At 47.8% G+C, this 26,045-nt stretch overlaps 1 protein-coding gene across 3 annotated transcripts; it reads left to right on the forward strand.

The window, feature by feature from the left end:
* The first annotated feature begins 3,882 nt into the window (after positions 1-3,882).
* On the forward strand, positions 3,883-19,796 carry LOC146868299 (RING finger protein 223-like). 3 transcript variants are annotated; one of them, XM_085609649.1, is made up of 3 exons: positions 3,883-4,068; positions 4,402-4,598; positions 16,312-19,796. In XM_085609649.1, the coding sequence occupies exon 3, from the start codon at positions 16,321-16,323 to the stop codon at positions 16,987-16,989; it is 669 nt and encodes a 222-aa protein (XP_085465775.1). In that variant the 5' UTR covers positions 3,883-4,068; positions 4,402-4,598; positions 16,312-16,320; the 3' UTR covers positions 16,990-19,796. The 3 variants fall into 3 exon arrangements, with proteins under 3 accessions (XP_085465775.1, XP_085465772.1, XP_085465777.1); XM_085609646.1 differs by lacking the exon at positions 4,402-4,598 and having other exon boundaries at positions 3,884-4,068; XM_085609651.1 differs by lacking the exons at positions 3,883-4,068; positions 4,402-4,598 and adding an exon at positions 6,850-6,951.
* Positions 19,797-26,045: the final 6,249 nt, after the last annotated feature.

A 26,045-nucleotide genomic window follows, 5' to 3' on the forward strand; every position in this document is an offset into this window, starting at 1 on the left:
AAGACCCATAGCCGTGGCCTCTGTGGCCGTCCCAAGTTTGAAGGAATGGGAACCGAATCCAGATGGGTCCATCCCTGCCGCTCTGAGGGCTAGCCCAAGAACCCTGGTGAACTGACCCTTTGTAAGAAGGGTGCCAGCCTTGTGAATTAGGAGAGGACCTGCCCCCGAGGTCTATGATACAGGATTGTCTTGAGGTTACTCATGGGACAGCACAAGTTCCCTTTCACCCTGTGCAATAAGACGTGGTCCCCCCCCGCCACCCTGGTCCGTTTTTGACCGTGGGATCGATAGGGATACCAAACCCACCTGCACATGTGCCAGCTGAAACCTTCCTTGCCAGTCCTTATTGCTTGCCACCTCCCTTAAAGCGCCATAAATGGCTAGCGTGAAGGCTGCCCTAAAAATATTAACCTTCGTGGTGGAGCTACAAATGCTCTCCAGTGACCCCCATACCGCTGCAAGTGTACTTATGCCAATTGGGTGCCGAGCATCTGCCTGTGACCCCCTGGAAGTGTTTCCACCCCTTCAAAGCCCTCTGCACTATGAAAGGGCTGGTTGGATCCCGGTGGCCCCGCATTTTTGCAAAGAACGAAACATCCGTTTTATGACGCTGTGCACACGCTGCGGAACGTCCCTGTCCCTTAGTGCCCTCAAAAATGATAGGATAGCTGAGGATTCATGCCACACCCCCCTTCCCAAACTTCGCCAAGGAAAGAACAATAGGCGCTAAAAGTCCCCTCATAAGCCTGCCTCATCCTGGGTGCTAGGCTGGCTGCCTCGCGATCCAATAGGTTTGGGCACCAAGTTGCCAAATATGGTCTGGAAATGGTGTTGGGAATTCCGCTGCTTCCGGGTGGTGCGACCTGAACCTGCATCTTGAAACAATACAAAGCATCAGCTGCATTATTCATCACCCCTGGGACATGCTTGGCCCTAAACACATTCAGTTTCATGCATTGTAGCACTATCTCCTCCAACAACCGCAGTATCATTTTACATTTAGCTGACTGTTGGTTAATGCACTTCACCACTGTCATGTTGTTGGACCAAAAAATGACTGATTTGTTGCGAAGCTGACCTGGCCAAATGGTCAATGCCACCAGGATGGGGAAAAATTCCAAGAAACCTATGTTGGTACTCAAACCTGACTCCACCGAAAATGGGGGGCCAGTGCTGTGAAGAGCATGCTGGGCCCAGGATGCCACTGAACCCTTAGCTTCCTGCGGTCAGCAGGCACAGCTCCTCACTGGACTGGGGTGGGGGGCTGGGCTACACCACGGTGCCACCGAAATCCCGTGGGAATGCCATCCAAATACGCATGTCCTGGCGGACCTCACAGGACAACCAGATGTGGTGGTGCTTCTCTCTTAGGCCTGACATTGCCTGCACGATGGAATGTGAAAATGGGTGGGCCATGGGTAGAATTCACTGTGAAAAATTGAGCTGCCCTACAATTTTTTGGGGAGCTTGTGCAAGGAGACCTTGTCTATACTCAAGCACTCCTGCAGCATGGGGGAGAGAGCAGCAACCTTCCCCTGCAGGAGCCGGGGCACCCCATTTAAGTACTGGGTCTATTCAATTGAATGGGCAAGTGACTTGCTGAGACGTGCTTGTACGGTTCCATTGAAAGTGCAGCTGACCAACTGAAGTGCTTGGTCTGTTCCACTGAAAGTGCAGCAATGCTTGTAAGTGCAGGTGCTGTGCTCTGGACAGCAGAAGCCGTGGTGGAAGGGCTGATACTGTTGTGTTCACTTTCTGGCAGCTCTGCTGAGAAGTGCTGGTACTTTTCCATTGAAATCCTGCAGTCCCACTACGTGGCTGTTCTGGAATGCCCGGTGTGCTGAAGAAGGAAGATCGAAATTGCCCTCCCCATACCAGAACATTACAGCTGCACCAATCATATGAAACCACAACAGACAACCAGATTTGCATTTTGAGAATGCACCCATTCTCTGGCCGTATTTAGTACACTCCATAAACAGGACATTAAAATTCAACAGTTGTCTTCATATTGCATATCATTTCAATAAATTTACAAAACCTTCATCCAGTTGAATACAGCAACATTTTTACTAGTACATCAGATCTCCTGCTCACAGTCTCACACTCCCTTAGGAGTCATGATTGACCACCTCTCAGTTCCTAATGGCATTCTTTACAAGGCGAACTCTCCACTCCCTCATGATAGAGGGAGCTAGGGCCAACAGGTCAGCTGGCCCCCCAAAAAGAATCATGCCAGAGCAACCCAGTAAAGGGACACCCCCTGGCACGAATTTGGGAGGATGAGCCTGGGCAACTGGACCATACTGTGGTCCCCTGGCACAGCCACCACTCCCACGGGACATACAATGGGGTACCCCATAGTTCCTGGGACAATTGTGGTAGTGGATGCCCCCAGCCCTTAACCAATGGCCGTGTCACCCCTGCCCCAGGGTATTTAAAAACCAACATCTAGAATCCGCCTGCACTTAGATCTGTGATGCCCCACGTTGGCGACCCGTTTTGTGGTCAAAACATGACTCCTTAACCGCCTCCCCAACCATATGTAGCAGCTAAAGGGATGGGAGGGTGGGTAAACTACGTCTCTCTCGCGGTGGGGGCAGCGTGCAGGGTAATCCTCAGGGGCAGGCAGCTAGCAAGGTGCTCCTCAGTCTGATCTACAGCCTTTTAAGCTGTCCTGCCGCCCCTGCAAGCTGCCCAGGCAACCAATCGCTACCACCCGAGGGAAAGCTACCCGCGAAGTTGAACACGCGTCCACCGTTGGGCGGCCGCCATCAACTGGTCCATACCGGCCCGCACCTGTCTCCGGGGCCTGCGGCCCCTTTGTCCATTGCAGGCACTGATGCTGCACGTTTCTGGCAATTGAGAAATGCTGGCACTGTTCTGTTGATAGATACAAGTCTATTAAGTGCCTTTGCTGTCCTTTCCAACGCGCCTGGCGCTGTCCGATTGAAACTAAACTCTTAAGAACAAGGCCTGCCCTACTGGTACAGTTGCAGTTAATTACGCAGCAGCTTGGCTGAAAAGTAGAGGAGCTTTCCCATAGAAATCCAATGACCCGCATACATGCTTGCACTGTCCTAGTATATGTACACCTAGCAATGCTCACAAATGCTTTGACTGTCCTATAGGAAACAGCGCAGCTCTGATACTTCCACCGTCCTTGCAAATGTGCAGGTGCACTGTCCCATTAGAATCACAGGAGTTATAATAAATACTTGAACTGCCCTGCTGAGATGTGCTGACACTGCCCATTAGAAGCAGAATAGTGATAATAATTGTTTGCACTGTCCTAGCAGTTTTATCGCTTCCCTGCTGACATGGGGAGGTCCAATCAGAGCTCCTCTAATAAATGCGTACACCATTTCTCACATGTTAAACTGTCCTGCTCAGACATGTGCACTGCCCCATTAGAAGGACAAGAGCTGTAATAAATGCGTGCAGTCTTATCCCATGTACAGCTTCCCTGCTGGGGGCTGGTACTGTCCCATTAGAAGTACAAGAGTTCTAACAAATGCTTACACTTCCCCAGCATGGACAGCTACCCTGCTGTCTGCCACTGTCCCTCTAGCAGGGCAAGAACTGTGCTAAATGCTAACACTATCCAAGCACGCGCACAGCTCCCTCACTGTATATTCAGAAACAGAAGACTGCTAACTAAATGCCCCGTCAGGGGAGAACGGCCGTGGCCGGGAACAAAAGAATCTTCCCAGCGGTCCAAAGATGCGGGCGGGTCCCAGGTGCGTCCTCCATCGTCAGCGGCGACAAGGCCGAAAACCGGGTTCCTATCTGGCTGCCCCTCCCCCTTTCCAGGCGACCCCATCCTCCTCGCCAGCCAATGGCTGGTGCTGCTGGATACAAGCGAAAATTTGATCCTACGACAAAAGCCGCCGCCCTAAGCCGGTCCGATCCGGCCCGCACCGGTCTTTCGGGCCCTGCATACCCGGCGGCGGCCTGCGTTCACTCTAGTCCAATCTCTTTAGAGTAAGACATTGGTCGGTCCGTGGCGAGTTTCTAAATGGGGACCTGAAAGCAATGGCGGATCTCGGCAGCAGATTCATTACCCAAGTAAGATAACTTTGGTTATTTTGATGGCTTCTGTGCCAGCGTATATTTCTGATGATTGTGGTGCCAATGTTGGGCTGTGTCTTTAGGGTGAACGCATGGAGCGCAGTGCAAGACGGGCAAGGATCATGCAATGAACGGTTTGGGCATTGATACATCGCATACTAAAGTTTTACAACAAAATGATGAACCTCGGCGCACTAATTTCATTGCGAAGCAGTTTTTGCTTAAAAACGTTCAAAGCTGATTTTGTGACTGTCTAAAATACATACACGTGTGTATGTATCTATATACAGTTGTATTTCTTTTCGTTAAGTACACGTGTTTCCTTTGCAGATGGCCCCTCCAGTTTTATCTGGAGCCCAAGATGTGCGCTCCCGCCTTAAAATTCCCTCCCAGAGGTGCCACTGTTGCAGCATTGGTCTGAATTTCTTGGAGTGCGGTGCCGGCGCACGGTGGGCGCGCTGCCTGCTTTTAGCATCTCGGCCAGGCCCCGGCACTGCTGCTGTCCGTGAATACACGCAGCCCACACTGTAAGGAGTTGGCATTTTCTGAAAGCAAAACTTTTATAGTCATGTGTTGTCTTGTGGTGCCGGCGGTTATGCCACTTGTATATAGGGCATCATATTTTGTTGTTGTTGCAGTTTTATATAGCGCGAACTTGACCCGAATCAGGTATCAGAACGCTTTACATAGCGCCAGTTACGTGGAGATTAAGTGATTTGCACAGGATGTTCAGCGTCATTACTGAGACTCGAACCCAGGTCCGAGGTCGAGCGCCCTAGCCGTTAGGCCAACTCTTCTCCTTGGGTTGTGACGTGTGGTCCTTGGTCCCTGAACAAATTTCAAAGCATTTATTATGTAAACACTTTGAAATCCGATTATCCCCGCCAGAAGGTCGCTTTTTCCAACGTCTGGGCTCTCTTGGCAGGACTGGGTATGAGATGTGGAGTCTTCAGCAATGACTTCTCGCACTGCACCACATGGGGGGGGGGGGGGGGGTCCGCCTGTACGTGGCGTGTTCGTGGCCAGAGTGCGGGCCCAGTTTGCCATGTAACTGACCTTGGCCCCGCCCCCAGCCTACCTGCCTTCTAGAGGTACCGCCCTGTCTGTTGGCCAGACTACACAGCGATCAGAATTTGCAGCCTTTTTTAAAGGAAATGTTTAACATTTTATAATTTTCCTTCACGTTCCCCACCACTTGTCGCTTTGACAAGTCTGCCCTTTAATGAGGCCACATCAGTGGTGCTCTATTACAGCTCACCTGTGCAGGTGTAAACGGAGACCTGGCACTTCCTTTTCAGACTAAAATAACCCAACCACCAGGAAGTTCTCGAGTAGAAATTCACCTCGTGTGATTTCCCTGGAAATAAATGCCTGCCTCAACTAGTAAGCATGACCCTGCACCCTGATGGACTCCAATGGCCCTCGGGTCAGCCGCAGCAGACACCTGCTGGTGAATAGGATTCACGCACGCTAGTAGCGTGGTATGAGTAATCACAATGGTATATTGTAATCTGATGATCACATGCACCTGTGTATAAGTGCTTCATGCGGCCTCACACAGAACCCAACACTTCTCTGTGGCTCATTTACAGTTTCTTGGCAGCATACACCGCGTATCAGTCAGCCAACGCGTCAGTCCAGCATAAAGATTACAAAATAGCATTAAATAGGTTATACAACAGCATCAGCTAAAACGGCAGGAAAAATTACAAAAGTTGGCGTAAAAACAAAGGGAAAATAAGTCACCATAAAATGAGGTAAAACACCAAAATAAAGCCCTTTAAGTCTGTTCTAAAGTGAAATTTAAAAAGAGTGATGGGGAGCTAAAGGGTTATAGAATTGGAAAACTTGAGTTGAACATGAAGACTTTTCACGCTTTGGGGACGTTCACCCTTAATGTGGCTCTACTCTTTGGATTGGAATGCGCGCGACCCCAGTGCTCACCATTGTAGTGTCGGACGGGACCGCTAGGGCCAAGGATCCCCACTATAGGAAGCCAGGCTGCCCAGCATGAAGTGTATTGAGGCCTGGGACACAGTAGTAGTTGAGGTTGCGAGGCCCCACACAACGGGAGCCCCCCAAGGGACTAAAACCTTAGCTCTGGTCATATCCCCCAGCAGAAGTTTGGCCCACAAAGCCATGGATGTAATATTCGGCAGTGGATTCATGAACCCCAGCTCCTGAGGGGGTCACAACAATTAGCATGGTTCTGTTGGATGGTGACATAAGTGTCATCCATGCCTTTGCTGTGGAAAGTAGTGACACTAACTAACTCAATACAAAAATCTGGTCAACTCAAACGTGATATGGGTGTTAATGAGAACCTCCACTGAAGAGCTGACTCCAATCCTTAAAGCCAAAATTGGCCATTTATTAATTCTGAACTTCTTAAATGTAAAGGGTTTGAACTCTAAAGCCCTCGAAATTCGTTTAATAAGATGTGGCGTTTCAAGTCTAGCCCTTGTTGCTTAGGGTTTCCCCTATCCTGCTCCGGGGCACCACGGCTAACTCGTAGCTCTCGCAGGAGCGGCCGACGCCCCTGCTAGGGCCGCCATCTTCTCAGGAAACACAGGTCGGCCTGAATGCATGAGCCCGAGGGTTCGTGAGCCGGACTTGGCTAACCAATACCGGATTTTATTGTCGGTTTGGTTAATTTAAAAAAACACATTCCAGCGAGTCTCCAAAGAGTCCTGAAACTGGTTCTGCAGCTCGCTGTGTGTAGAGGCGACAAACTGATGCGGATGCGCTCTAATAATATTGCTGTGTGTGTCTCGAGCGGGGCGGGCTGTGCTCGGGCGCCGGCTCCTAGGAACAGTTTGTCTTCGTGCCGTCGGCTGCACGCGCTCGATTTGATTTCTCAGACCCTGCGCGCCATGAGAGGTACTTTGCCTGTTTTTACGTTATTGGCAGTCCACGCGGCACCCCCTTACACTTACCTACTCCCTGCTGACGAGAGGCAACTACCTCGAAACACGTGTCCAGGGATGGCTAATGCGACACATACTTTTTTTCAACACTGTGGCATAGGCGTATTCGCCGTCGCCACTACATCGACCAGAGTTCCTTGGGGTAACATGCTGGTGTGACGAGCAGTGTGCGGCCAACTGTATTTGATTTCTCAGACCCTGTACATGCGTGCCAACGTTTTAGAAGAGGAAAGCGGCAGATAGACAAAAAATAATCGGGACACTGTATTTCTGCCATCGACTTGTGTTGAGGTTTGGAATCGGGTCTATTGTCCGGTATGGGAGTGACTAACGAACATCCGTGCTGGAGCAGGATTGGATATTAGAAATGCACATATAATTTGTTTCCCCTTGCCTGTCAGGAGCACGGATAAAGAATACGGCAAGCAGAGTGTGACAAAGTATCAGGTTACTGGCAGTGCACACTCGTCACACTTGACAAGTTCCTACCGCCAGAAGGATGCGGAGTTATCCGTTTTTTTGGATATAGGAATCCACGGCGAAAGCATAGCCTTGAAATCAGTACTCTCCCGTCGGAATCAGGAGGGTTGGCTGGCATGCATGAAAGTGTAGCTGGGCCAGTGAAGTGCAGCTGGCCCACTGAAGTGCTGGTACTGTTACATAGAAAGTGCATCTGACCTACTGAGAGGTGCTGGCACTGTTCCATTGAAAGTGCAGCTGGCCCACTGAAGTGCTGGTACTGTTCCATAGAAAGTGCAGCTGGCCTACTGAGAAGTGTTGATACTGTTCCATTGAAAGTGCAGCTGGCCCAGTGAAGTGTTGATACTAGTGCATTGAACGTATAAACCCCCTTTTAAGTGGAGGCGCTGTTCTGTTTAAAGCATAGAACAACCTTTATATGCGGAGATAATAATCATAGAAAGTGTAGAGGTTTGTCCTGTGATTTTGTGTAATTTTGCTCTTAGACTTTTCCTCTTGTTACTATCTTGGCCTATACTTAAAATGGTTTTAATACAATATTCTAGTTCCCAACTAAAAAGCCTTAACATCCCACCCATTATATATCTGGGCCCTCATGAAACTGCCATGTCTCTGCATCCTGAGATCAGGCGTTCTCATGGTCCGACTAGTCCCACCCCATCTATTAGACCAAAATTACCCAATCAAAATAATGCTCCTTCTACTTCATTGACTGCCATCTATTTTAACGCTAGTTCCATTTCTAAACATGCACTGGACGTATGGGATCTTTTGATTCTCACTGACCCAGATATCTGTTTTATTACTGAAACCTGGCTACACGAGCATTCGGGACCCGATTTACATGTGGCCCTTCCCCCTGATTATAAAATTCTTCGAGTCAATAGAAAGGAGAAAAGAGGGGGTGGCCTACTTATTGTATACAAAGGAGCGTTCACTATAAGCATCCTGGATTCTGTATCCTGTAGCACCATTGAAATCTGCTCTTTTAAAATTGTTGGTCTTTCTAATGGCTCCTGGAGAGGAGCCCTGGTCTACCACCCCCCTGGCTTAAAGGGCAATTTTTCCGACCAGCTAGTAGAAATCATTGCCCCTCATGTTCTGGCCTCTGATAAATTCCTGCTTATCGGGGATTTTAATTATCCTGCGGAGTTATCGGCCAATCCAGACACAGATAAACTACTCTCAGATCTGAGTACTCTGGGACTAGGCCAGCGGGCAAAGGGGTCCACTCACTGTGCAGGTCATACGCTTGATCTTTTGTTCAATAATGTATTGGACCTGATGGTGGAAATTCCTGTACCACTAATATGGACGGATCACCACCTTTTTAAAGTTTGACATTCCTTCCGCACCAAAAAAGAAATTCCATCTGGGTAATGAGTCTACTCTTCGTAGACCCTGGCATAAAGTCACTGCCCCATTATTTAAAGATAACTTTAGTTCTTATCCCCTGAATTACGACTCGAGTGTTGACTACGACGTACTGCAATTAAACAATGCTATTGGAACCACTATTGACTTAATTGCCCCGCTTCAGAACATTAGGCCCAAGACTAGAAACTCTCCTTGGTTCACTGATTCACTTAAGGCCACTAAACGTCTGTGCCGTATTGCAGAAAAATTGTGGAGGAAAACTAGAAATCTCGCTAATCGCGACAACTATAAAAAGATGCATAATGGTTATATGCTCGACATCAAACTAGCCAAGAAATCGTATCTGGTTGATAGAATAAATAGGGCAGAGAATTCCTCTAGGGAGCTATACCATATTTTCAAAGAATTTACAACTACTAACGCATCTGCAGCACCTGTCTCCCAAATATGGACGGACTCCCTCTCTGATTTTTTTCGAGGCCAAAATCATGAAAATCCATAGCACTTTTCCGTCGGCCCCTGCACACATAGACAAAGACCTGGTGGTACTCTCACAGTCTCCTCTGATCTCAGATGATTATCTACAGAATTTTAAGGAATGTGACCTTAAGTCAGTCACCGAGGCCATCGCAAAAATTAAATCTGGCTCCCCGGATGACCCTTTCCCTCCTAAAATATTCCCTTCGCTGGCCCCCACAGTCCTAACTAGACTAGTTGAAATCTTCAATAAGTCCTTGGCAAAAGCCGATTTTCCAATGTGTTGGAAAAAAGCCAGAATCAGGCCTATTCTAAAAAAAACTTCAGCGGATCCAGATATATTCTCGAATTATCGGCCAATCTCCCTGCTACCATATTTTGGAAAAATATTGGAGTCTCTAGTAAATAGGCAGCTTGTAAGTCATCTTGAGAGCCATGAACTTTTAGATCCCTCTCAATCCGGGTTCCGTGCGGCACACAGCACAGAGACAGCACTGATTGAGATCACGGACAATATTAGATTAGCCCTGGATAAGCAGCAGTCAGCCATTCTTGTTCTGCTTGATTTGTCGGCGGCCTTCAACACCATCTCCCATCATATACTTGAACGTTGACTTTGGGAGATGGGGGTCAGGGGGTCAGCCCTAAACTGGTTCAGCTGCTATCTGAGAGATCGCAAAACCGTGGTCCAGATGGGCAACATCACGTCCAGTGAACGAACAGTAAAGATGGGTGTTCCTCAGGGCTCTATATTGAGCCCCACCCTTTTTAATCTCTATATGACTCCACTGGCCGCGGTGATCAGACAATATGGCTTGGATGTCATATCTTACGCTGATGATACTCCGATTTGAATCACCTTGGGCCCTGACCCAGAGGAAACCAGGCAGCGTTTTAAAAATTGTCTGATCCAAGTGGACGAATGGATGTCATCAAATCATCTCCAGTTAAATGGAACCAAAACTGAGATCATGCTGTTCGGCAAAGCTGCTGACCATTGGTCGCATGACTAGTGGCCGTCCAAGCTTGGGTCTTGCCCCGCATATAAGAACGTGGTCCGAAACCTGGGCTTTCACATTGACAATAATTTGTCTGAGTGGCCACGTAAAGCATGTGATCAGCACTTGCTATGGTGTTATGCGGAGCCTGCGTAACGTGCTTAAGTGGCTTCCTTTAGAGGCCCGTAGACCCCTAATACAAGGCCTTATCATGAACAGAGTAGACTATGGCAATTCACTTCTGCATGCCATTAATTCAGATCTGTTAGCTAAACTTCAAGTCCTTCAAAATACGGCCGCCAGGCTTGTCTTGGATTGCCCATATAGGACCTCGGCCCGCCTCTGCTTAAACTCCCTTCACTGGCTCCCAATAAGGGAACAAACCCTGTTTAAAATACTATGCTTGACTCATAAGCAAATATATGGTAACGGCCCCAAGTATTGGCTGCCAAAACTCCGCTGGTACCACCCCTATCGAGCCTTGCGATCCAGTGATGATGCCCTGCTCATCCCCCGCAGGATTCGCACTGCTAGGCAGGGAGGGCGTGCCTTCTCCTATCTGGCCCCCTCTTCATGGAATAAAATGCCTTATCTCCGTAACTTGCCTGATCACGGTGACTTCCGTAAAAAGTTAAAGACCTGGCTTTTCGGCAATTAATCCGTGGTCCTCTTTTCTTTTCGGTGTTTTCTGCAAGCGCCATGAGACTGAGTGATATGTGCGCGATATAAATATCTCTGACTTGACTTGACTAGAGCAACCTTAGTAAGTACTGGTACTGTTTAACTGAACGGGCAAGTAACTTGCCGGTATGGTTCCATTGAAAGTGCAGCTAATCAACTGAAGTGCTGGGTCTGTTCCGTTGAAAGTGCAGCAATGCTTGTAAGTGCAGGTGCTGCGCTCTGAACAGCAGAAGCCGTGGTGGAAGGGCTGATACTGTCGTGTTAACTTTCTGGCAGCTCTGCTGAGAAGTGCTGGTACTTTTCCATTAAAATCCTGCAGTCCCAATACGTGGCTGTGCTGGAATGCCCTATTCTATTTGCAGGCACTGTTCTAATAATAGAGATGCTTTGCAGAGATGAGTTAATATGGTCATTCTCGTTTCTGGCAATTAAGAATTGCTTGCACTTTTCCCTTCCAATATATCAGTCTATTAAGTGCCTTTGTTGTTCTTTCCAACGTGCCTGGCACTGTCCGATTGAAACTTAACTCTTAAATACAAGGCCTGCTCTCCTGGTACAGTTGCAGTTAATTATGCTGCAGCTTAGTTGAAAAGTAGAGTAGCTTTCCCATAGAAATCCAGGAACCTGAATACATGCTTGCACTGTCCTAGTATATGTACACCTCGCGATGCTCAATGCTTCGACTGTCCAATAGGAAACTGCGCAGCTCTGATACTTCCATCGTCCTTGCAAATGTACAGGTGCACTGTCCTGTTAGAAGCACAGGAGTTATAATAACATGCCTGGACGGCCCTATCACATGTACAGCTGCCCTGCTGATATGTGCTGACACTGCCACATTAGAAGCAGAATAGTGATAATAATTGCTTGCACTGTCCTAGCAGTTTTATCGCTGCCCTGCTGATATGGGGAGGTCAATCAGAGCTCCTCTAATGAATGCGTACACCATTTATCACATGTTAAACTGTCCTGCTCATAGATGGGCACTGCCTCATTAGAAGAACAAGAACTCTTATATATGCTTACACTTTCCTAGCATGGACAGCTACCCTGCTGTGAGGTGCTGCCTGCCACTGTCCCTCTAGCAGGACAAGAACTGTACTAAATGCTTGCCCTATCCTAGCACGCGCACAGCTGCCCTACTGAGGTGTGCTTACACTGTCCCATCAAACAGAAGACGGCTACTAAATGCCCGTCCCCTCCTAGCACGCGCACAGCTGCCCTGCTGAGGTGTGCTTGCACTGTCCCATCAGAAACAGAAGACTGCTACTATATGCCTGCATTGTACTCACTGGTTGGTAACTGTTCCTAAAAGAGAAAGATATAACCTACTAGGTTACATAGAGCAGAGGTTATAAAATGGTCTCTATATGTGCTTCCAGTTTGATGAAGAGGGGGGAATTTCTCCTTTAGAAATTAGTGCCCTCACACACACTTGCGAGTGTCATGCTTCATCATCGGGCGTTGCTCCTCGTGCGGGTGGGGTTGCTGTCCTCCACGGGCCCCGCGAGAGGGCTCTTTGTCGGAGATCTTTTAGGAGACGCCACAGTTGTGCATGTGGGTGTGTGGGCCTAAAAAGGGGATGGTGCAAGTATATTAAAATTACCCCGCCGGCACCTTGAAGTTAGTTTTATTCATAGGTCCGTGAGGTCAAAGTAAAAAATTTGGGGAAAATGAGGCACCTCTGTTAAGAAATATAGTAGAGGTCAAGGTATTACTCTGCTGCTTTCAGTACCCGTGTGTATTCGTGAATGTGAAACCTAGTCAACATGTTTTGCGCTCAAAGGAGGTCCCTAATGGATCCTGGTGCGCTTCGTCGGAACCGTGTAATGTGAATTGTAAAAATAGGAGCAGGGAAAAAGGCACCCTATCATCCTATGGTACCTCTATTAAGTCTCTGAATGAGTTAAAGTACTCGATGGAACATCTCAATGGTGTTCCTGTAATTACCCCTTCATATGAATGGAGGGCCTCAACAGCGAGTCCCCGCGGTCTAGAGGAGGGGTCTAACTACGCCCCTTCTCAATGGCCTTGAACCTGCCCAGCGGATTGGTGACTCTCCGGCAATCAACAAGCGGCTGGGCAGGTTTTGCATTTATTTTTATTGCACCAATTCACATTACACGGTCCTGATGAAGTGCACCAGGATTCATTAGGGATCTCCTTTGAGCGCGAAAAATGTCGACCAGGTTTCACATTCACGAATGCATACGAGTACTGAGAGCAGCAGAGTAATACCTTGACCTCTACTATATTTAAGAGGTGCCTCATTTTTCCCAAATTATCTTTTTACTTTGACCTCACGGACCTACGAATAAAACTAACTTCAAGGTACCGGCGGGATAATTTTAATACACTTGCATCATCCCCTTTTCAGACCCACATGCACCACTGCGGCGTCTCCTAAAAGATCTCCAACAAAGAGCCCTCTCGCAGGGCCCGTGGAGGACAGCAGCGCCACCCCCACGAGGAGCAACGCCCGATGATGAAACATGGCACTCGCAAGTGTGTGTGAGGGCACTAATTTCTAAAGGAGAAATTCCCCCATCTTCATCAAACTGGAAGCACATAGAGAGACCATTTTCTAACCTCTGCGCTATGTAACCTAGTAGGTTATATATTTCTCTTTTAGGAACAGTTACCAACCAGTGAGTACATATCAGTTCTTGGGAGCAATGGTACTGGATCTACCTTTTCTTTAACGCTCCCTGTCCCACCTCACTTAGTGTTTAGTACTAAATGCCAGCACCCTCCTAGCACATGCACAGCTGCCCTGCTGAGGTGTGCTTACACAGTATCTTCAGAAACAGAAGAATGCTACTAAATGCCCGGACCCTCCTAGCACACGCACAGCTGCCCTGCTGAGGTGTGCTTACACAGTATCTTCAGAAACAGAAGAATGCTACTAAATGCCCGCACCCTCCTAGCACGCGCACAGCTGCCCTGCTGATGTGTGCTTACACAGTCCCATCAGAAACAGAAGCCTGCTACTAAATGCCCGCACCCTCCTAGCACGCGCACAGCTGCCCTGCTGATGTGTGCTTACACAGTCCCATCAGAAACAGAAGCCTGCTACTAAATGCCCGGACACTCCTAGCATAAGCACAGCTGCCCTGCTGAGGTGTGCTTACACAGTATCTTCAGAAACAGAAGATTGCTACTAAATGACCACACCCTCCTAGCACGTGCACAGCTGCCAAGCTTAGGTGTGCTTACACGGTCCCATGAGAAACAGAAGACTGCTACTAAATGACCACACCCTCCTAGCACGTGCACAGCTGCACTGTTGAGGTGTGCTTACGCGGTCCCACTGAAGGAAGTGACCTGATTAGGGCCACCCGGGTCACTCATGACCACCTCTCAGCCTTCCATACAAATGAAGAGTAGGTCAGACAGTAGAGAATACAAACCAAAGTTATTTTATTAGTATTCGCTCGAGCGGAGTGCAGTCTGACCAGCCTCCAAGGATAGCTGCAAAGGGACTGCCCCCCGTCCACAAGATAAAGTTAGATATACATTTCCAACCCCCCTAAGACACGCCCAGACTGGAATTTTCCAGCCTGGGTACGGAAAAACAAAGGAGGCACAGAAGGATGAGCTACCATCCTGAGACCGGGTACGCACTACCTTAGCATCAAGGTTAGTCACCCCGTGTCCGTCTCTCTGAGAGTGGGAGCAGGGCTACATTGGAGGAAAGGCATGCAAACACAGTACGAGCTATTCATTATTGCAATGAAGCTCAACCTTGAATAATAAAAAGAAACAATCGAGGCTGCTTTCTGCTGAGGCAGACAGTATGAGACAGAAGCTTAATTTCGATCATGGTACAAAATGGCGGCTGAATACAAAATGGTGCCACAAATGCTAACTTAACTCACACAATTGGCCATTTACTAATTCTAAACTTATTAAAAGTAAAGGGTTTGAAATCTAAAGCCCTCTATTTGTTTAATAATCGTCTAATAACTGTGGTGTACTAAGTCTAGCCCTTGTTGCTTAAGGTTCCATCTATCCTGCTCTGGGGCACCACTGCTAACTCGTAGCTCTCACAGGATATGCCGACGCCCCTGCTAGGGTCGCCCTCTTCTCTGGAAACACAGGTTGCTCTGAATGCATCAGCCCGAGGTTTTGTGAGCCAGACTTGGCCTACCAATACTGGATTTTAATGTCGGTTTGGCTAATTAAAAAAAAAAAAAACTTTCCTGCAAGTTTCCAAAGAGTCCGGAAATAGGTTCTGCAGCTCGCTGTGTGTAGAGGCGACAAACTGATGTGGACGCGCTTTGTTATTATTGGTGTATGTGTCTCGAACAGTGCACGCTTGACTGGGGTGTTCTGTGCTCTGGCACCAGCTCCTAGGAACGGTTGACTTCTTGCCGTCGGCTGCACGCACTCTATTTCATTTCTCTGACCCTGTACATGCATGCCAACGTTTGGAAGAGGAGAGCGGCGGATTTACAAAAAATAACAGGGAAACTGTATTTCTCCCATCGATTTTATGTTGAGGTAGGAATCGGGTCTGTTGTCAGGTATCAGGTTTTTTGGATATTGGAATCAAAGGCGGGAGACTAGCCTTGAAATCAGTACTCGCTCGCCCACCTGAATAGGGAGGGTTGGCTGGCAAGCATGCCAGATTGATAATTATTGCAAACCACTGGTATCAATGTAATACCCCTTCTCTCCATTCAACCGTCCATACACAATCACATAGCTGCCAAAATGACCTAATCTCCATGAAATAAAATGACTGCTTTTTCTAAAATTTGGTGGGCAGTGAATTTCGGGGTCCTTTTCTTTTGAGTAAAGTATCTTGAAGGTACTGAGGTCAAAGCGCTGCGTTCCTCTTCTACCATATTTGGCTTACAGCACCAGGGCATTGTGGGAACATTTGTAAAAACTGCAACCAGAGCACTCAATTCCCCCATGACTGAAATAGTTTGGGATGATTCAATTGACTTTAAAGACTTCAGGGTGTTTCTGTACTCCAGTCTTCCACCACACGTTTGCAAACTGATGCTCTCCAGTCTGTCGATTCAGCGTGCATAATGCAGATAGTTGTGGCTACTGACCCATAATCCTCAAAATATAGAAAACCGTGGATATAGTCAGTGACGCATTGCCACTCAGGGTTTGTATAGTGTCCTAGTAGGATGCAATGTAAAGGCAGTCATTGATAAGTTGTGGGTTTTTACAACAGAGGGGTCTTTCTGGGGACTTTTCCTAATCGTTGATTATCAGATGATTATGGTTGGTTAAGATTGTTCTCTCAGCTTCTAATATCAGTCCTATCTTTATCGTTTCAGAACAGAGCCATGGATTCCTCGGTGAGTGTGTGGCACACGCAGGCGGTGGACTTGACGCAGCGTCCAGCTAATGATGTGGAGTGCGGAGAGTCCATGCTAGAGTGCTCGATCTGCTTCGGCTCCTACGACAACCTCTTCAAGACTCCCAAGAGCCTGCAGTGTTCCCATACAGTCTGCCTGGAGTGTGTGGCACGACTGGTAGCATCCCAGGCTGCGGACAATCCTGCTACTCAGGTGCCATGTCCCTTCTGCCGGCAGCCAACGCCTATCCCAGAGCAGGGGGCCCCAGCCTTGCGGACCAGCCAGGAGACCCTGTCCATCCTGCCTGCCCATCTGCAGCACGAGGAGCCTGTCTGGATCGAAGGCACCAAACTCTGCTATAAGCGGCCATCAATCTCTGATTCCGACGGCCCAGAAACATGCATCTGTGTGGACATTGGCATAACCAAGGCGGTCTCAGCAGTACCCCCGGCTGAACGCCGCACTGGGATGCGGGCCTGCTGCCGAGACTGGAAACGCATCCTCGTAATAGCCCTGTTGCTCCTGATCCTCCTCTGTATTCTACTTTGGCCAATCCAATGCATACTGAAGACTGAGACCGTGCGCTGTTCGTCAACTGTGGCACCCACCCCTAATCCACTCAACTCCACGGATGTGTCTTACACCAATGGTCACTAATGGCTCATCTGAGATTCTGGATCATGAAACTTCACCGTGGCCAACAGCTTCTGCTGTGCAACTGTCCACAACACTACAGCACGAATTGGGCAAATAAGGGGGCTAGTGGATTATGACATGCTGTAGGTGCCAAGAGCCGATCTTAAATTCCACATCACAGCAACCAACAGCCTCCAGAGATCCCTAAATTGTGATTGCCCACAACTAGAAGCTGTGCAAATGGGGATTTTGATAGGACTTGGTGAGAATAAATGGCCTTACACTATGCAATTTGTAATTTTTCTGAGAATGTACGAGAATAAAGGGCCACTGACCTTGCATAAAGACCATGCATACACAGTGAATGCAGAAATTGCTACATTGTGCCAAACAAATTACTGCACAACTTTGTGAGAAGTAAACCTTCCTATAATATGAAATCCATGATCTCAAAGTCTTAGTGTTCTCAACCACCAAAGTAGAGCTGTCAGTCCTTTGTAGCACCTCACTGCTACCCATTTCAAAACGGCAGTATTCCTGCTGCCCATTGCAGAGCTAATGGGCAGAACTTTTGACTTTTCGTTGGCAAGGCATGCTAAAAAGAGACTTGAATTTGGCAGTTCTATATCAAAATGGACCAGTACGGTTTGTTTCCTGATACTCCGAGTTACTTTAAGGGTCTGATTCACTACCTGCCACTATAAGACTAGTATGCATGTGAGATGGTCCCACATAGGATTTCTTGTCACAATATGGTCTCCCTTTTCTGGTACGTAAGACTTTTTGCCCATGTGAATTGAAGGCCAGCCCAACGTTGCCAAACTCTGCCATTTGTTGGCTTACTTGGAGCATTTTGGAAGGTCTGGGATTGGAGGGTAAGAGCAAGCTCTGTTCCCATCTTGGGACTGGTAAACCAGAACACAGGTCTTGGGTGCCATCTGAGTATGCTAAAATAAGGTGGGTGAAAGATTTGAGTGATTGCTTGGAAGAAGCTTCTACCCACCGGTGCTATTTTGTGTACAGTGAGATTTCCTGCACATGCTGCGCTAAAAATCCTATATCTAATTTAAAAACTGGAGCTTGCATGACCACAAATAGGCAAAAGTTGAGTAGGACAGGAAGATATATTCCCAGTATGAGCCCTCTTATGGGGTTGAGGGTTGATGGGAGGAATTGTGGGGCTCCAGTGAAGTGTATTAGTCAATTCACTTGTGGTAGCCCAGACACTCCATCGATATTTGTGATGCAAGTGATGGGGTTCAGTGAAGTGCTTATTGTGCAGGAGGTCTGTGGCAGGCTTGCTTCCTACTGAGACCTCCGTGATAAAAGTAGGCTCATCGTTGAAATGGTGATGAATGAAGTGATACATCGCATTGGTTTCCCCCAGACCATCTTGAAGTAGAGCCTCCTCTCAGTGTTAATTGTAGTAAAGGTTCTGCTGTCAGTGGTGGTTTAGAAGAGGCAAAACCTAGTTTACATAAGGGTGCGTCTAATTAAGGTACTCTGTAATTGTGTTCAAAGGTCCCAGGCTCATGCCCTATAAAGAGTAGGCCTTGGAGGGTATTTCCTCCTAAGATAGAGGTATAATGTCAAGACATAAATAGGATGGCAGAGCCGAGCTATAGGCAAACCCCACCAATGCAAATGTAGAATAAGACTGGGGCAACTATTGCACTTTATTTTAGAGGGGACTCCATTCCCCAGTATGTTTTTATAAAAGCCAATGTTTGAAAAAGCACAGTCCTTTCCTCGTCTTCCTTTGGAGGCTTTGAAGAGCGGTCGTAAGGTTGCATCAACGCTTCCCCCTACCAAAAAGGGACAACTGAAACGCACAAAAGGACTGAATCTGCAAGTTGGGCTTCAAATCCATTCTACCTCAAAAAATATTTTTTTAACCCTGCATCTTATTTAAAAGTGTACTAGCAAATATCAACTTCATGCTTTATAATGAAGTGTTTCAAATATTTTAATCTGATCCTGCCATAAAATGGAAGGATACACATCGCATACTTCTGTTTCCCTATCTACTTTACTTTCTAGCGTTGGCCTCCAGTTGTGCACCATCCCAAAGAACTTACCTTTTCCTGCCTTCAATTATGTTTTTTTTTGGGGGGGGAAATTGGACAAGAAACCAAAGTCTAATCTAGCATAGGTATGCTTTCCAATGGTGAACCTTTCATGAAAACGTTTAACTGCTCTGAACATTGGAGTGTACAATGGAACATGGATAAGCTGACAAACATTCATGACCTACTGCTAAAAGCAATAGTGAACATTTATGCACTTTTATGTATTTTTCTTAACTTTCTTGAGCAGGGTTTTCATTTCTGTTTACACTGACCAATTATAATTAAAATTGAAGTGTAATTTACCCTTCCCACTCGTAAAATTGAAGATGATTAGGAGCTTGTCAAACGAGTGTGTAAGTCCAAGAGTTGAAACTGGGGAAATCTAAATTTGCCCACATAAAGGTTTGGTAGCTTAATATTTTAATGGGTCAATAAAAATTGCAGGAGTTCTAAATGTTTTACCAGCCATGATAGTTCCAATAATCTGGAAACCCTTTCTCCAAAGAAGAAGCAATAGATGCACGTCCTTACCAGCCATGATAGTTCCAATAATCTGGCAACCCTTTCTCCAAAGAAGAAGCAATAGATGCACGTCCCTAGAAAACAATGTCAACTGCTCTCCGACTGCTGATGCTGCATGAGCGGGTGGTGGGATGGTCCTTGTGGGGAGGGGGAAGATACTGACTCACCCTGTACAACAAAGACAAAGCTGAATATTTTGTGTATATTATATTTCTTAAATATGTTTTTATACTTTTTAAATTGCGCCTTGGTTTCTGTGTCGTTTGTTTTCTTGGGTGGTGCTTGATGCTGCTTTAAGCTGCATCGAAGTTCTGAAGACAGATTTTGGAAAAGGGACTGGAGAGAGATGGAAAAGTTGGGTACCAGGGGGAATTGGGAAGACTTGGAATGGGCTACTGTCCACCAAAAAGCTTCGATCCCACTGGATGGAGCAATCCTGCATGGTGCAGTCTACCATGAGTGTCTGGTGTGCCAGCCGATGGATGGATGGATGAATTGAGATGTGAAAGTACAGGAGCAAGGGAGTGAAGGACTTGCAATTGAGGGGTGAACAGATCTGTGCATTTGGGCATGGCGGGCAGAAATCATATTGTCCAATGAATGATCGGAAGCCAGAATCCAGGGAGTTCACTCTGGCTCTCCTCGTACTTGCTGTTAGAACCTGCCTCTCACCCTTACTTAATCAATAGATTTCATTGCAGGGCTCAGAGATCAAAGGGGATTGGAACTGTTGAACAGCATTTCTAGACCTCCTTCCCTCTAAAAACAGACTTGGAGACACTTTAATTTGCAGTTGCTATAAGTGGTTAATCCCGGCCTTACCCAAGTCATGGAGCTAAACCACCAGAAGTCGAAACAGCTGAGTAACCAGCAAGAAAATCCTTGAATGACCGGATTAACTGAGGTACTAAGGAAGGCTTGGAGTGGGCTATTGGTTACCAAAAAGCTTCCATCTTACTGGACGGAGTAATTGTGCTTTGTGTAGTCTACCATGAGTGTCTGGGCCCTCCCTTGGATGGATGGCTGCTGTTCCCCGAGACTCGTACCTGAAAGAATGTTTTTGAGTGGCAAACAGTGATCAGGCAAAGTTAAGACTGCTGGTGACACCTCTATGGCTGTAGTTGATGACCATATGTTTGCTTTTCTGTGTAGTCTATAATAACTTGGTAATGGAATTCAAAACAGTTTATTTGCCTTTGGGAAAAAAGCACTTTGGAAATGGCCCCATCAAATTTAATGCAATTATGTTTTAAAATATTGTGTTGAAATGTAAATGTTGTATACTTGTAAAGCGCACAGCTGCCCCAGCAACGGGGCGTCCCGGCGCTTTATACCTCTGGGGAACCCATCCTGGCTTACCCTGTGAGATGGTCCCTACTGGGCATCTCCAAGGTGAAGACAAGCATCCCCGGCGCTGATGGGGCCGTAAGTGGAGATTAAGCAAGCTATTGCCCAGAGTTGCTGAGCGGGATCCATGGTTAGAGTAGGCACCGAGGCGAGAATTATCGAGTCCGCTGACCTTGGCCCAAGGCCCTGCCGCGTCGGGAATCAAACCCTGTTCCCGGCCCGACCTCTGCTTCCGGGTCTGCCGCCTCTAGCCAGTGAGCCACACCACTCCACAATACGCCACTCAATACGCCTTTTAGACGAGGTGGTTTATTATGGGTAAAATTACTCTTACATGTTTTTCACATTTCTTCATATATTTTGGTGACGTACAGTTTCGGGGTAGGGCTTCAGAAAAAAACCTAATCACAAACTTCAGATCCTTTTGACGAAGAGCTGCATTACTGTTGCCAGTTCATCGAGGCTTTGGTTTCTCAGAAGTAAATCTATATTCTAGAGGAGTGCTCCATTGAAGACCCTTCCCTCATTTGTTTAGGTCGCTGCTCTGCTAATGTCCCTGTGACTTATTTATTTTGAGATTGGCTGATGAGTCCTTGAATTCCCGTTTTGGACACCAAGTGACAACGGTTGCAGACTCCACCATGTATTCTATGGCGACTGCAAAAGACTTTAGTTGGCATGCAGTTTAAGGTGTCGTGTGGCAGCTCAATTCCGACACTGACTAACTCCTGAGGCGGAAAGCCGGGAGCAACGCTACGTTTTTAATTTTATTATTGGCATTTGTTTTTAGCTTCTGGGCACTTACCCCCCTCATTCCTCACTTCCCCTCTCCGCTCTTACCTGCACAGCCGATTAGGCGCTGTAGCGGGTTACGGGGACGATCGCCGCCATCGCGGGGGAAGCCCTGGGTGATGTTGCTGACGCTAGCCACGCCCACTCCCGCCCTTATTTAACGCGCCCCATCAGCGCGCGCAATTAGACACTGACTAACTCCTGAGGCGGAAAGCTGGGAGCAACGCTACGTTTTTAATTTTATTATTGGCATTTGTTTTTAGCTTCTGGGCACTTACCCCCCTCATTCCTCACTTCCCCTTTCCGCTCTTACATGCACAGCCGATTAGGCGCTGTAGCGGGTTACGGGGAGGATCGCCGCCATCGCGGGGGAAGACCTGGGTGACGTTGCTCACGCAAGGCCACGCCCTCTCTTCACCAGCATAAGAGGATGTCCCTTTCCCGGCCGCGCAGCGGGCGCGCCAAAGGCCAGCCCGTCTGCGCCCGTCCGGGGCCCTTCACTATGCCAATATTCTTACATACTCTTCTGCACAATTGCTAGCTTATCGTGCCGATTGGCCTATTAGCAATTCCTTGGTGGCTCGCCTTAATACTCTTGGCATCTCTCAGTTAGACTACACCAACTTGCCAACTCACCTGCTTAGACCGCAAACATTGGCGTTGCCTTCTGTATATCTGCATCCGTTGCCCTAACTCCATGCAAGTCCTCCCCCTATGGCCACCGCCTACCTCCTCAATACTCGCTCTGCTGTCAAACATCAAGTGGAGCTCTTTGATCTCCTGGACACTACTAAGCCTGATGTTTTGTTACTGACCGAAACCTGGTTCATTCCTGATTCTTTGCCAGATGTTTTAGCAGCACTTCCCATCCCGTACTACATCCTGCGTGCCGACCACCTGGAGGGGAAGACCGGCGGAGTGGCGATGATAGCCCACTCCAACCTCCAGTTTCAACCTCTTCCCCCATTGCAGCAGTTGACTGCTTCTTTGTTCGCTCCACCAACCTTGCGACCCCTCTTACCTGTGTGCTTTTTTTATCGGCCCCCTCAGGCAATGTCCCACTTTATCCCTGCCATACAGGAACTATTGGCCACGCTTGTTATCAATAATTCCGCGGTACTACTATTAGGAGACTTTAATTTCTGGCCGGGTGATCCTCGCGAGGACCCCATGTCCACAGATTTCAATAATATCCTTCACTGTATGAACTTCACATCTTATATTTCTCTCCCCACCCACACACACGGTCACACACTGGACCAAGTCTGGTCTGTCAATCAGTCAATTTCCACCCCGTCGGTGCTTCCCTGTGCATGGTCAGACAATTTTTTGATTTCTTTCCTTCTCGACCTGAGGGTGGCTACTAATCCTTCCCTCCCCAAAAATATCTATGTCCGAAACTGGATCCGTGTGGATTTGCCAGCTCTTTGCCGTTCCCTAGCGTCCTCATCTCCTGTTTTAGTTGACACCTTCCCTAACTCTCAGGTGACCACCGTCCATAGTTGGCTACTCGCTACTTGTGACCAAGTTGCCCCCCTCAAACGGGTTAGAACGTGTCGCTCCCATGACGCCAACAGATGGTTCACCAACGACCTTAAAACCCAGAAACTTGCGCTTAGGCAGGCTGAACGCCGCTGGAGGCACAAGTACTGTCAGGATCGGAAGGCTCATTATTTGGCCCTTCTACGGGATTATAAAAAAGCCATACTTTCAGCCAAGTCGGAATATTTTTCCCAGAAAATCCATCAAGCGGCCAATAAACCCAAAGAGATCTTCACGATCGTACATGAGCTCGCAGCCTCTGATAGAGTTGCCCCTAAGCCTACCCCCTCTCAATCCCTCTGCAATGCCCTCAATGACTACTTCATTAAGAAGATTGCTAAGATCAAGCACCACATCCCGAGGCCTCCCCCCTTCTTTCTCTTGTCCCTTACCACCGCCCACCCTCCCCACCCTTGACTATTTCCCTCTGATCCCAAAGGAGACCTTTCTCACCCTGTTGAGGAAAGTCAAGACAGGCTCCCCCTCAGATCTTTGTCCCGCCCATATTCTGAGGGAGATATTTTCCAGCTGCCCTGATCACCCCCCCTCACCCTGCCTAATTCTTCCATTTCTCAGGGAATTGTTCCTGACTTGTTTAAAGTCGCTACGGTCATTCCCATTCTCAAAAAGGTGGGTGCCGACCCCACCCTCCTTTCGAACTTTAGACCCATCTCTTTACTCCGATTCCTGAGTAAGATACTGGAGAGCTACATCACTTCCTACCTCTCCACCTTTATCGAAGATAATCACCTCCTCGCCGCTAACCAGGCTGGTTTTCGCCCTGCTCACTCCACGGAGTCCGTTGTCCTCTCCGTGGTGGATGAGCTCAGGAGGAGTGCTGACATCAACTCGCCACAGGCCCTGGTCCTCCTCGACCTGTCCGCCACCTTCGACACAGTCGACCACTCTATTCTTTTAGACCGTGTCGGGGGTGCCGGCGTTCGGCTCTGGCCTGGCTCACCTCTTTCTTGACGGACCGTACACAGACCGTTAGACTGGATGGCTTTTCCGCCCCCATCTGTCCAGTCTCTTGCGGGGTGCCCCAGGGCTCGTCTCTCTCTCCTCTTCAATCTTTATATATATATATATCCCCTGATTGCCGCCTTGCAGGAAATGGAGGTCACGGTATTTAATTATGCCGATGAACTTCAGGTCATTTTCAATCTCTCCCCCTCTCCTGACTCTATTCGCAAGTTCCGCTCCACTTTGACATTCATCTATGATTAGATGAACCTCAACCAACTTAAATTGAATCCCGACAAGACGGAGTTAACCCCTGCTTTTTGGCCCCCTACTTTTGGCTCCCCTCCTCTTCCCTCTGTGAAAACCTTGGGTATTAAAATCAGCCAAGACCTCTCTATGTGCTCCCAGATCAGCTCGGTGGTCTCATCCTGTTTCCTGTCCCTTAGAATCATCCGTAAAATATCTCGTTACTTCTCTGTGGAAGCCCTCAAACTCATCATCTTGGCCATGATTCTATCCCGCCTGGGCTATGGCAACGGCCTGTATTCCCGCGTACGAGCGCCGCAGTATGCAGCTCATCCAAAACCAGGCAGCTCGCCTTATTTACAGGCTTCTGAAATTCCATCATATTACCCCCCTCCTAAAGACCCTTCACTGGCTTCCCATCCTGGAGCGATCCTTATTCAAGATGGGTTGCCTGATCTTTATGTCACTGGCCGGCACGGCTCCAGATTTGATCAGATCAAAGATCAATGCCTACGTCCCGGGCAGAAACCTTCGCTCCTCTACCCAGTTCCTCCTCAGCGTCCCTCGCTACCGAAGAAAAAAACTTGGTGGTTCGAGATTTTCTACCCTTGCCCCCCTCTTCTGGAACGCACTTCCTTTTGCCATCTGATCCATTTCCATTTACATGGACTTTCGCAAAGTTCTTAAAACCCACCTCTTCTCTATGGCCTATTCATTGTAGTATCCTCCCTGCGTTGCTCATGATAGTCTTTGTTCAGCGCCAAGAAACCGCTTGGTAATAAAGCGCTCTATTAAACCTTTCAACTTCAATTCTGGCATATATACACATTGAGACATGTCTGTGCACAGGCCAACTGTCCTCCTGAAACATGTACACACTACATAACGGTGCTCTGTCTCCACCTTCATGCAACTGGCAAGATGGCTTAGTGAGTTAAATACGCTGTGCTAACAGCAAGTGAATGACAAGTCACAAGTTTGAATCCTTGTAAGCCCAACTTGACCTGACACCCACAGTTGCTAAACTGAGGCCCAATGAATTGTAGCACCACACATTTAAAGCGCTTGGGAGTGGCAGAAGTGTGGTAGGGTATATAATCACGGCACTATAGTATGGTATACCACAGCAACAAAAATTGAATTTGTGAGCCAGAGCCCTGCAGGACGATTCTCTGGCTACTGGTAGATTCAGTCACAAGTGGCTTTTTGAGGCCGCCTTGTTGGGCTCTCATATTATACAAAGTTCCAGTACGAGGAATGGATGTGATAGAAATGGCTTAGTTTGGTTATAGCACTGGAACACCACAGCAAGAAGAAAAAATGCTGTCACACAGGATGACTTGCACTACAATTACTGACTGGTGGTGGGGTGATCTAAAATGTGTGCAACACGACAAAGTATGGCTCAATGGGGAGACACACTGGGGTATATTTTCAAGAACGTAGGATAACTACTGCAAAAGTAGCTTAACGCAACTCTTCACATTGCAGTCTATCGCGCGAAAAGAACACTGGTAACGTGGTATTCCCAAGCCAGCGGTACCATGCGATAGGCCCACGATAACGCATCAAATGTCCGCGATAAAGTCAGCGCGA

This window comes from Triturus cristatus, chromosome 1_2, assembly GCF_964204655.1.
Source record: "Triturus cristatus chromosome 1_2, aTriCri1.1, whole genome shotgun sequence".
NCBI lineage: Eukaryota > Metazoa > Chordata > Amphibia > Caudata > Salamandridae > Triturus > Triturus cristatus.

Coding starts and splice junctions, on each gene's coding strand:
- LOC146868299 (XM_085609646.1), top strand. CDS start 4,036: ATGGCGGATCTCGGCAGCAGATTCATTACCCAA. Junction 4,069..16,311: donor GCAGCAGATTCATTACCCAA/GTAAGATAACTT, acceptor TTATCGTTTCAG/AACAGAGCCATGGATTCCTC.